We start from the raw sequence: 12,158 nt of genomic DNA on the forward strand, positions 1-12,158 counted from the left end.
TTCTAAAAAATTCCCTCCAGGCTTAGGTTGTGAAGTACTATTGGTGCACCCAGGGAAGGTCTGGAAACACGTGGGCCAGCATTGGGTGACCGCCTGTGTGTGAGCTGAGCCTCCCAAATAAACAGACTGCTCTTGGAACTGGCCCACAGCCAGGGCTTAACGAGGCCAAGTGTAAAACAAGTAACAAAACAAAAGCACCCAATGCTGGGTGGCAGCCTGTGTCTGTCATATTTTAGGCAAGAATCTTTTTTTTAGCGAAAACACTTTACAGTGATGCTAATGTCACCTTGGGAAGAGATGACTTCTTGGGGAGCAGCAAGAGAAAATTAATGTAATGTAATTTCGTGGGATTAATGTGTCACTTTAATGATGTTTCGTTTCAGGTAGAAAGGAACACTTTGTTCTGCTTTACGGTTTCCAGGGATGATAGTAATTATAGTCTATGTTTTAATTGTTCCTAATTAGTATTAAGTAGTAGTCATTTTAGCATATGGAAAATTAAAATGAAAATGTAATAATCGTGAGAGCCTCACAGTTATTAGAAGTTCTTAACCCGGGAACTGTAGTGGCAAATTAAAAGCCAAATGGTTAAGTGGTGTTATTAAAAACAAACAAAAACAACAATTGGAAAAAAAAATAGATGGCACAATTACCCATCTCAAATCATTTTTTCAAAAACATCTTCATAGGTATCCATCATTTCCAATAGTTAACCCTACATTTTTGTTCAATGTATATCTCTCGCATGTTGTTCTTCTTAAATACTTTATTTCAATCTCTTACCATTTGTACATTTGAATTTTTCATAGGAGATTCTCTGTATAAAAATACACATTGTCAACCAACTTCAACATCTCTAATTTTCTGTGAAAGTCCGTTTTCTTATTTTCAGTAATTTTGCTAAAATCAGTTCTGTTTTTGAGAAAATACAGAAACCTGGTGGGATTAATGAAACTAGTATATGCCTTTGAGTTTAGCAGCCTGTATCCTTCAAATTTTGTACCTATTTTGTCTTTTTTTCCCCCTTAAAAATGAAGAATTTTCTAGATGCTGGTGGATTGTACCACCGGAATAAGGCTAAGAGGTTCAGTATGGATAGAGTACCATCCATACTCCTGGGGGATGTTTATTTAACTTCTGAACTATTTAGTGGTTAAAAATTCACAAGAGAGAAAGATTGCAATTGTGTGCATGAAAGTGATGAAAAGTCACTAAATGGGGTTTTCTAACCCTGCAGGCGATTAAATAACTTGCTTATCTTTGTCAACTACCAAGTCACATAAAAATCACTCCTATTAACCTGCAAGTTAAATTTCTAACTAAGACCACCAAGAATGCCTCACGATGATAGCCACTTTCCCCATCTCCCAGGTTTGTGGGGTCAAGTTACTGGCAGGCTGTGTGAATTAGTGCTTTGGTTTTAGGTTCAGCAGCTGGCTGTTTCACGTATAACTTTACTGTCTGCTGAGTCAAGATGTGTTCTTGAGAGATACATGTGCTTAATTTCCAGATAGAAAACTATCTGCTCCGGAATCATGAGACCAGAAAATACCTTCAGGAACAGGCCTACCGCCTCCAGCAGGGCATTGTCACCAGCACCACCCAGCAGGTAAGAGGGCGCCCGTCTTCTCCACGTGTAGCTTCTCCTTCTGCTCAGGCTGGACTGACCCTTTTAAAAGCAAAGGGACAAAGGACTTATATTGTTTGAATCATTCTCATTGGGACAGTGAGAACTGGTTTCTGAGAATGACAACAAATTTAAGTAGAGTTTAGGGCAAGATATAGAGGGAGGAAAATGTAGGCTAATTCTCATGCTAAATGTGCACTTTTAATTGCTGATGATTTTGTGCCTTTTAATATCGTCAGTAAAGTGTATTTTAAGTTTATATGCAAATATTAGGAACACCTGATTACAGATGGTAAAATCTGAGGGTAGTCAAATTTGCTACTTTGGAGACGTTCTGCCCCTTTCTCTCTATTCCCTCGCACTTCTATGAGTAGGAAACAAATTCCCAGGTTCTTCTGAATAATTAAGAATTTGTTGAAAATTAACACAAGTGCTGAAGAGAAACTGAAGTGCTTTTCTCTTTTATTTTGTTCCTCTTCTCTCTATCCAAGTTTAGAGAGGAAAAACTAGATTATAATAATTAAAAAAAAAAAGTGTGAAATGTTTTCCTCCAAAAATATCAAGCAAAACTAAGGACCATAAGATACTTGAGGAAAACCAGTAGCATGTAAAAGCAAGATAAAGCAAAGAACCATGCTCAGATAATTCAGAGGACAGCAGAGGACTTAAAAAAATAAAAAACAAGTAATTAGTCAATTCAGTGGGACTTGAGAGAATGTCCATAAGATAGGAATAGGCTGCTATGAAAAGGGATAGTCAGAGAATAAGAAACAATGCTTAGCAATTGAGGATATGATAACTGTAATATAGAATTAAATAAGCGGATAGGACACAAATTAAGCTGTTTCTCTGGAAGAAAAAGTAGAGGAAATCTTTAGAACATCAAGTAAAAAAGAGGGAAAATATGAGAGAAAAGTAAGTCAAAATGGTGAATAGATTCAAAATGACCAACAGCTTCCTAACAGGAACTTCAGAATTTAAGAAGATACATAATAGAAAAATTTTAAAAGAGGGGAAATAATAGAAAACCATTTCACATGGATCTTGGGGTTGATATGACCGCTGAAATTGATCCAAATGAATGGGCAGAAGACCCACGCCTAGATGTATCCTGATTGGAACACCTAGAAGAAAGAAAAAAAAAATCGTAGAGAGTTCCAGAGAGATTAAACATGTTCTGTTATAGGGGAACTAGAACCAGTTCTTAGCATCAGTCCAATTACTAGAAGGAGATGAGGTAATGTCATTGAAGTTCAGAGGGGAATTGATTTCAAACCAAGAATTCTGTACCTAGCCATTGTATCAAACACATATAAGGACAGAATAAAAATACATTAAGATGTGGACTTAGATATTTTACCCCCAATATTCCATATGAAAAAAGCTTTTGAGGAAATTCTCCAGCGTAACAAAGGAAAACAAGAAAATACACAATGTGAGGCATAAATAAGAAACTGTAGCGGAAATGAAATCATACAGATTATAAAAGCTGAAAGAAAGCTTTTAAAAGTTGCCACTTTGGGACAATCTGCTTTGAGCTGCAGGATTGAAAGACATAAGATTACATTTTTTTCTCAATGGATCTCATGATCATAATTCTGTAACTGCATTTTAGTGGATTTAAAATTTTAATGTCAACTTAGACAAGAAAGGAAAACTTAATTATTGTTAGATTAAAAAAGTGTTAATATTGGAAATCTTAATGTAAAAGTAATGAAACTAACTAAAATTAGGAGTTGAAGAGTGGTAGTATAATTATTCTAAATTTTTAGTTTTTGTTTCATGGAATCAACCTATATTTTCTATAATTCATAAATCAAAAACACAAATTTGGGTCTACTATTTAAATTTAAAATGGAAGCCACCGGAAGAATTAGAAAAGCAAGTTTTCAAAAGTGTTCATCTCAGAGATGAAGAACTGACTAGTAAGGGAAGCTTTGTCATTTGAGGTCATTTTGTATGGTTTGCGCTATTTTCTTACCTTCTACAGATGTCATTTTAGTTTTTTCTTGTTGCTTTCTCTTAAAACACAATGAAAGAAAAGTGTCTGTAATAAAAGCATCACGTATAATATTCCAAGTAAGTAAAACTATATGGACGACTGCATAGATATGCATAGAGATTTGTGGAAAGGTGTTCACCAAAATGTTAATGATGGTTATCTCAGGTGGTGCGATTAAGTGAATTTTATTTTCTTATACTTCACAGTATTATTTGAATGCTTTACCGCAACCATGTGTTATTTATATAAGAAAAAGTAAAGCGATAGGTGTTGAATAAAAGAGCAATAATAATTAATGAATATTGGTGAAATAACAGGGAGTTTTGAGAAAGAAAACATTATTTTCACCTTACTAATGCCTTAAAAAATCTAATTTTTTTTCCTGCAAGGGACTGATATCGGCTTAGTACTTTATGGTTTACAGTTGTTTCCTGGTTTTAGTGTTTAACGTTAAAAGCAACGAGAGTGCTAAAATCGTCCATTGAACCTTTGCCTTCGGCTCCTTTATGAGCTGCCCCAGTGCAGGCTTTTCTTAATACAATATCCCTCCAGCTCTTTTGCTCACTCACAGGGAATTTTGTCCATCCAAAAAAATTACTGCAGCAACCTTTACCGCCAATTCTTAAAAGTAAGTTTCATCTTCTCGATCGAGAGGAAATTGTACACAGGAGGCATAATGCGGATGTTTAATTCTGCGGGGATGGCATCGTTCTGAATTATTTGAGTCGTTATGTAGTAGGTATATTGCCACCTTTTCACTTTGGGGATTTCCGAGGACATCATGATTAGCAATGTTCAGACTTAGGAGAGATTTATCTCCTTCTTATTGAAACTTCTTAGTGAAGTTTCCAGACATCTGAATACAGAAAGAATAGACCCTCTGTGACTGATGCCCTGCCAGCTGCAGAGCCAGTCATCATTCTCAGGTGACCCTGAAGGAAGGAAAATGTTTTAATGAAACGCTGAAGCCCGTAACTGTTCATGTATTTGTTTTTGTCTCGTCTGTCTTTGTTTAGGAAAGACCTTTATAAGCCTCAACTCTCCACCTCTGCTTTTGATCTCTTCTTTTCCATCTCATAAACTCTCTTAATCAAGAGTCAGCAAACTTTTCCTGTCAAAAACCAATAGTAAATATTTTAGGCTTTGCAGCCTGGATGGTCTCCACTGCAGCTTCTCCACTCTGCTGTTGTAAAGCAAAAGCAGCCTTAGACAATATGTAAGGAATGAACGTGGCGCTTCCAATAAAACTTTGTAAAACCAGGTCCAGAATCACCTGTAATTTGCCAACCTCTGCTCTTAAGTTTTCTTACCCTGAAAAAAAGAAAAAAAGGGGCAGTTTTATTGTCTAGAGCTGTTTACTCTGCTTAGTCTCTTTCCTTCCTTTCATGTGCAGATTTTTATACTTTTATGACTTCTTGGTCACCCATTCACCTTGTGACCTTTTGAAATGTGCCCTCTGTTCCTGTCTGTCTACCAAAATGGCTCTCTCAATGTCTCCTGGTCACCAAGTCCAGGGGTCTTTTCTCCTTCTTCATTTTTTATTTTTTCCCTGCTTTTTCTCCTCAAATCCCTCCAGTGCATAGTTGTATGTTTTAGTTGTGGATCCTTCTAGTTGTGGCACGTGGGACGCCACCTCAGCGTGGCCTGATGAGCAATGCCGTGTCTGCATCCAGGATCCGAACCAGTGAAACCCTGGGCCGCTGAAGTGAAGTGCGTGAACTTAACCACTCGGCCACTGGGCCAGCCCCTCCTTCTTCATCTTTTGATGAAAGAAGGCAATATGTGTAGTGCTTAGGAACGTGGGTTCTCAAGTCAGATGACCCAGATTTAAGTATAGGCTCTGCTATTCCCTGCTGGTGTGAAGTGGTGTTAGTCACTTATTAATTCTTTAAGCCTTGATTTCTTCGTCTGTAAAACAGGGAAGATGACTCAGAAGGTGCTGTGAGGATTAAATGAGCTAATGCATGTGAAGTACTTGGCTCCTCACTAGTAAACGTTGTATTGCTGCTATTATTTTTATTATCACAATCATCATCATTATTACCGACCACCTCATCTTTCTTGAGACTCACTTCCTGGTTCATTTGACGGGATACCATTCTGAATATCTTTCCACTGCTCTTGTGTCTTACCTGCATGACTCTTTGTCCTTTCGTCTTCCAAATGCAGCCATTTTCCTAAATTTTGTACTTAGTACTCTTTCCCTTTGGCTATCTCTTCTACTTCTACCATTTTAACTCTCTCATCTGTGGATGACTCTTGAATCTATCTGTTAAGTTCTTGTTTCTTTCCAGAAAGTCCTATTTTTTCAACTACTTGTTCAGCATCTCCATCCAGGTGGCCCTCTGAGAATCAGGGTCACTAAAACCAAACATCCCTTGGAACTCCTGATCTTACCATTTCTCTCAGTGACATTGTCACTCACTGAGGGTGGAGCCCCAGGAGTCATCTTGAATGCCTCATTTGCTTTCCTCATCTGGTGGTCACTATGCCCTGCCCACTCACCTTTGAAGTCTCTTTTGCCATTGTTATTTTCTTTCCATTTCTACTGCCAACCCTCTTGCTCAGTATTTCTTAGTAACTCCATCCTACCTCTTCTTTTACAAGTACTACAGGAACTAGTTTATTCATCTTCCATGTCTCCTCTGCTTTCTACAGCCCATATCCTTTCTATAAGTCAGGGAAACCAAGTCACTATGAGTGTTGAGTGTCATGGGACTTTTCGACCCTCACTGTTGTGGGAGGAGCTGGAGAATAGATGCTCTGGGCCTTGCACACTGTGTTCAAACTCTAAGCCTGTGCCTGAGTCTTCCATTGTCTTGCCTTAACCTAACATTCCTCTCTGATCTCCCGCAATAAAGTGCCTCTGTTCCTAATCAGGAGATAGGAATCACAAGTGTCTGGATGTGCACTGCCTCTATTCATTCTTTTGCTTAAAATTCCCTTCTCTTTTCTCAATCTGTAGAAATCTTTCAGGACTCAGTTATAAAGCTGTCATCAATCTCAACTGGATGTGATCCCTTGGCTGAAATCTTTTAGAACTTTCTATCATTCATTTCTTCGTTGAATAAACATGTATAAGGGTCTATCATATGGCAGGCACTCTTGTAGGAAATGGAGCTTTGACAGTGAGCAAAATGTGTATGTCCTTGTGGATATTATGTGTCACTTTATATCTTGTATTACTGTTGATTATGAATATTTATTTCCACTTCTAGGTTTTTAAGTTGCTTGGTGGCAAAGGGTGTATGTTATTCAGGGCTATATCTCATTGAATGATAGCTGTTAAGTATATTTCTCTTGAATTGAAAAAAGAAATAGACATGAGGAGGAAGGAAGATAAAATTTTCTGTCAATAAGCTATTTGCTGGAACTGAGAACAGTTGTAACAATTTGCAAGCAACCCAAGATGGCATTTACTGCTAATAGTTCTAGGTCCTGCACTTGGGTTCTACATCCCTGTATATTTGAAAAAGCCTAAGTAGTCACCAGCAAGTGCGATATGAGTTAGTGATGTGATTTAGTTGCCAAAGAAGCCATTTTGACTTGTACCACATGAATGGAAGTATACTTTCTACAGTTAGAAAGGTGATAGCCCTGTTCAGCTTACCATACACTCCTCCTGTGTTGCAATCCTTTTTATTGAGGGGGCTATATTTCATGAGGATCCTAGATGGAAGAGAGAATTCAGAGAAGTTACCTGGGGCAGGGGGAGGGTCAGGGACTGCCAAATAGTGTCACTGTAGAATGGTAAAAGGAACTGGGAATGTTAAGCCTGAGGAAAAGTAGATTAGGAAAGAATGTTTAAGCATGTGTGAGACTGTCACCCGGAAGAGAGCTTGTGATTGTTCAGAGTGTCCTCAAGGGGAAGACATGGGACCTGTAGGAAGGACATGTGAAGACAGATTAGGACTCAGAATAAAGAAGACCATGTCTGAGAATGAGAGAGTACATTTCCTTGGAGGGAAGTGAGCTGCTCAAACTATGGCGACCAACATCTTTTCTGGGTTGCTTTGGAAAAATGGAACATTAAAGAGGAGAGGGTGAAGTCGGAAGGTTAAATTAAAGAGCCAAGGTGCAGTGATCTATGGTGAGATCTTTGATGGGGCTACCCAAGAGATGACAGTCTTTCACATTGCAGTCTCCTTTATTTTTCACATTGGTGTCCTTAGAGACTTGAGTATGAACTGACGGTCAAAATCCTTGATTTCTTTTTTCAGGATTTTCCATTTGCATTTTGTGTAATCATTCTGTCATCTTAAATAGTTTAACTTTTCTGGACCTTGAGCTCTATATGTGTTTGTAAAGCGTCTGTAATCTACTGGACTGTGCTAAACCTTAGCAAGTGCACATTCCGGAGAATCTTTGGGACTTGTGAGATTTTATGTCTTCTTTGAAGAACCAAATTTTTATGTTTCTTTTGGATGTGATTAAAAAAGTCCCACTCGAAGACTATTTTGTTGACTTCTTTTAAACCCTCTCTCCTTGGTGGATGCTTAATGGCTCACATTTCAGGAGTCTCTTTGGTCTCTCATGATTATTAAAGATGATCAACTTTATACGGCCACATCTACATGCCTCTCAAATTAGCCTTTTGTGGCCTCAGATGTATAACAGTTCTTCACTTAGTACGTGGTTTATTTTGTCTCTTGAAATTAGGTATTCATTCTTAGGAAGATATGAATTATTGATGGCCATTTTTTCCTTCAGGAAGCACATCGATACAATAGTTAGGAGAGTTAGAATTTCTATCAATTAAGATGATTTTTAAAAATATATAGTTCATTCTCTGCAGGGCATTGTGTGAATGCACAAAGTTAAGACATGATCCCTGCCTAGAAGGTTAGATCTTAGTCAGAGAGAGAATATGGTATGAGAAGCATTATTCATATATTTTCATATATTCATATTCTTTTTCCTGTGGGGAACTCCAGGTAGTTCACTAATGTGGCCTCGATACATTTTATAGTTACAGGAGCTGTTCTTAGTATACATCAACGTTAGCATTACTGACCCTTCATCAACAGGTGCTTTGAGTAGTGGTATTTTACTGGATTGTCTTCATAATACACTAGAAAAAAGGATGGGGTAGATGTTATAAACCTGACTTTATAAAAGAGAAAGATGAGAGAGATGCAGATGCTACAGCAAATAGACCCAGGCCCTGCTTAGCCCTTAGGTCTTCTGAGCACTGTAGGAAAGTTTCTGTTGTCGTGGAATTTATGGGGGAAGGAGGGCTGACTTTGGTTTCCTATAGTTGTTATGCCAAATAATTTAAATTCTCATTTATCTATTTATTTTGAATTAAAAAAGAATATTGCTAGATTGTTACCTCACCTCTGCCAAATGAATTATCAGATGGGTTGGGACTCCTGATATGTAAGGTCTCTGGAGAGTTAATTTTTTAGGAACATGAAATAGATAACCTGCACTTCTGATCAGAACATTGGAGAAACTTTTTAAACCATACTCTTGTAATCTTTTTCTTCAGATTTCCTTTCTTTCTTCATGCTTCTCTCTATAAATACAAATATAAACGGATATAATCATATCCTTCTGTAATATTTTTTGTCTGCAATAGTGATCTACTGCTTGCCCTTTGGTTTTGTGTTTAAATTCATGGAACAATTGGAAAATGATTCAGACGTAATTAACTTGAGAGATAGACCTTAATGGAACAGAAACTAGATGTTATTAACTTTATTATTACCCTTCTTAATATAATAAAACCTCAACTTGCTTTTTTCTTTTTTTTTCCTTTTTTTGGTAACTCTTAATTTGTATAGAAAACTACATGATATAATTGAATTAATCAAAAAAAGAAAAAACTTCCAGAGTGTTCTGGCTTCAATAATATTGAGAGCAACTGGCTGTGGTCATCATTTTATAGTCATCTCAACAGTCTCAGAGTTATGCATTTCATTTCTCTGTTTCCTCAGTACCCAGCGCTATGTCTGATGCACAGAGGATACTCAATAAAAATTAATGAAGGAGAGTTACTATTTAGCAAAGTGTTACTGAGTAGCTATGAGATTCTGCATCATTAAGAAGTATTCAGTTTTGTTCTACATGCTGCATTTCCTAAGGCAGGAAAGGTGACCGGAGTGCCTTAAATATTTTTCTGGAGTTAATGTTGCCAAAAGTTTCTTATATGAATAGACAAATTAATAATCGGCTATAAGCTGCCTTCTCCAAGATTCCAGTTAGAAGATTTCATCTCATTCCTTCTGTGTTTCCTTCTATCTGAATATTGGCTCTGCTGACTTGGATGCTTCCTGGCATTTTTATGGTGTGGAGCAGATGATTGACAGAATATGTGTGAAAGTACAAGATCATCTCAACTCTTTACGAAACTGTGGAGGAGATGCTGTCCAGGAAGATTTAAAATCAGCAGAAAGGCTTATGCGTGATGCCAAGAACTCTAAAACGGTGAGTTTCACTTCAGGCTACATTGAGTGTCTTATGTAATAAAAAGATTTTTTAGAATTCAATTTTAGAAACCAGTTCCAACTTTCTCTACCTTCACCCCCAATTCCAAGGTTATGAACAAGTGGCAAAGTGAACTGAATTCATCTTTGCTTCCTTCTTGTTCCTGTGCTAATGACCAATAATCAAAATATAGAATAAAAAGCAGAGGGCCAATGTGATTTGCAAAGGATGTAATCAGGTCCTGAATAACTGAGAGGTAGTTGTAGTTTAAATGAGTAACAACTCATTTAAAATTATTCTGCTTCCAAGCTGATAGGATGAAACTCCCCAGTCACCTCTAAAAGGAAGCTTCTCTCTAATTAGAATTTGATCCCCAATGTATGACTTAGTAGAGAAGGAATTAGCTGGGAGTCAGAAAGCCTGGGATATTTGGTCCTGGCTCTGCTGTAAGAATCACACAATCATTAAATGTTGTGAGTGGGAGGAACCTGATGGGTTAGTCAAATACTCTCATTCCGCAGTTGAGGACATGAAGGCGCAAAGGGGTAATGTACTGTTCCTATGGCTTCAAAGCTGAACCTCAGTTTATTAATCTGTATAAAGGGCCTTTGATAGAGAATAGATTATCCCTAATAATATTTCTCCACCCTTTTTACTAACTCTGTAATGACTTTTGGTACTTATTTAAATGTTTATTTGTTTAATTAATTATGGAGAGGTCACTGATTTTTTCTTACAGTTGTTACCAAATTTGTACCATGTTGGTGGTGCGTCTTGGGCAGGAGCCAGTGGCTTGTTATCCAGTCCAATTCAGGAGACCCTGGAATCAATGGCTGGAGAAGTTACAAGAGTTGTAGATGAACAGCTAAAGGTCTGTGGTTTCTGTTCTTTTGGAAAACGAAATTGTTATGATTTAACTGTGTGTGATAGCATTTCATACCATAGCTACCTATATTTTATGGATGTTTGTATACGTGTATGTGTGCACACCTACACACAAGCACTGTAGTAAAAATTGAATACTGTGTCTTTTCTGACTTCATTTATAAGTTTTGGAATAACTTCTTACCTAATGAAATCAAGTAAAACCTATCAAATTCAATTTCATTTTTGACGGTAAATCTCTGAATGTACTGAACATATGGTAGGTTGCCACTGATAAGGGAATGATTGATTTCTACTTAAGGAAAAAGTATCTTCTCTTATTACATTTGATTTAGAGCCTGGGAAGCATGACAGGAGCTATGCTTAAAGTGCCTAGATGCTCCTTATGTAGAGAGTCTGCCACTGGGTAAAGAGATCACAGTCCTTGTAAGCACTTGGTTGAAAGACTAGGAAAGGGACTTAGGAGGAAGTTACAAGGCACCCAAAGCAGCAGAGACTTGTCTCTAGGCAAAGTGGCTGAAAAAAATCTCTGAAATTTAAGGGAGTGTAGTAACCCAAGACCAGCCTTTTCTTAAGGTAACTTCAAAAAACAGCTACACCAGACAAATTGCAGAGAGTGTTCATCATTTTCAATCTGCCTCTTCAAGGATGCCTTTAAAAACCTTATCTAAATCTCTGTAATTATTTGGTCTGTTTTCTTCTGAGAACGCAATTGCTGCAGCTCATAGGGAGTTGATATGCACCTCAGTAATAACTTTGCAACATGCTAATTACTTTGTTTGGAAATTAAATTAATGAAGGAGAAAATGTTGTGGATTATTTAGGTGTGTAAGTCCCTGTCTTCCTTTGCATATAATATAGAGAGACTCTTGTGTGTCATTTTTATTTTTTTTAACCATGGCATTTTGAATCCATTCTGAGAGGTCCACAAAGGGGTAGAAAATAGACTGGTTGGTTCTTACAGAGTTCTGTCAGATCGTTTGCTACCTAATAGCACTTGTGTTATCCTCTATGAAGGATAAAATATATAAAAAGGATACTTTCTTACATGTTTAAAACAAAGTCATCCTCGTTGCTTATTTATTTCTGACTGTAAAAAATGAAACTTAGTCTTTGTGAAACATTTAAACAATGCTAACAAGTATAGCAAAATGAAAGTAGAAGTCACGTGAAATCTCAGAGATGATGTCATTCTTAATTAATATTTTAGTGAAT

The 12,158-nt window shown here is 37.2% G+C and overlaps 1 protein-coding gene and 1 long non-coding RNA gene across 26 annotated transcripts in view; one reads left to right on the forward strand and one right to left on the reverse strand.

Annotated features, from left to right (window-relative positions):
* The window catches only part of CARMIL1 (capping protein regulator and myosin 1 linker 1), a 312,491-nt gene that overhangs the window by 221,776 nt on the left and 78,557 nt on the right, over nt 1–12,158 (forward strand). For all 25 annotated transcript variants that reach the window (XR_011429896.1, XR_011429897.1, XM_003363747.5 and 22 more), the window contains 3 exons: nt 1,511–1,609; nt 9,930–10,058; nt 10,798–10,929. Coding sequence is in view for 23 of the 25 variants with exons in the window: in XM_003363747.5 (XP_003363795.1) it covers nt 1,511–1,609; nt 9,930–10,058; nt 10,798–10,929 (360 nt within the window). In the remaining 2 variants the exon portion in view is untranslated. The remainder of the gene's footprint in view (nt 1–1,510; nt 1,610–9,929; nt 10,059–10,797; nt 10,930–12,158) is intronic.
* Nucleotides 1,553–12,158, reverse strand: part of LOC138919598 (uncharacterized) — a 36,297-nt gene continuing 25,691 nt past the window's right edge. Inside the window, exon 3 of the long non-coding RNA XR_011429898.1 lies at nt 1,553–1,669. This is a non-coding gene — a long non-coding RNA (uncharacterized lncRNA). The remainder of the gene's footprint in view (nt 1,670–12,158) is intronic.

Source organism: Equus caballus, chromosome 20 (assembly GCF_041296265.1).
Source record: "Equus caballus isolate H_3958 breed thoroughbred chromosome 20, TB-T2T, whole genome shotgun sequence".
Classification (NCBI taxonomy): domain Eukaryota; kingdom Metazoa; phylum Chordata; class Mammalia; order Perissodactyla; family Equidae; genus Equus; species Equus caballus.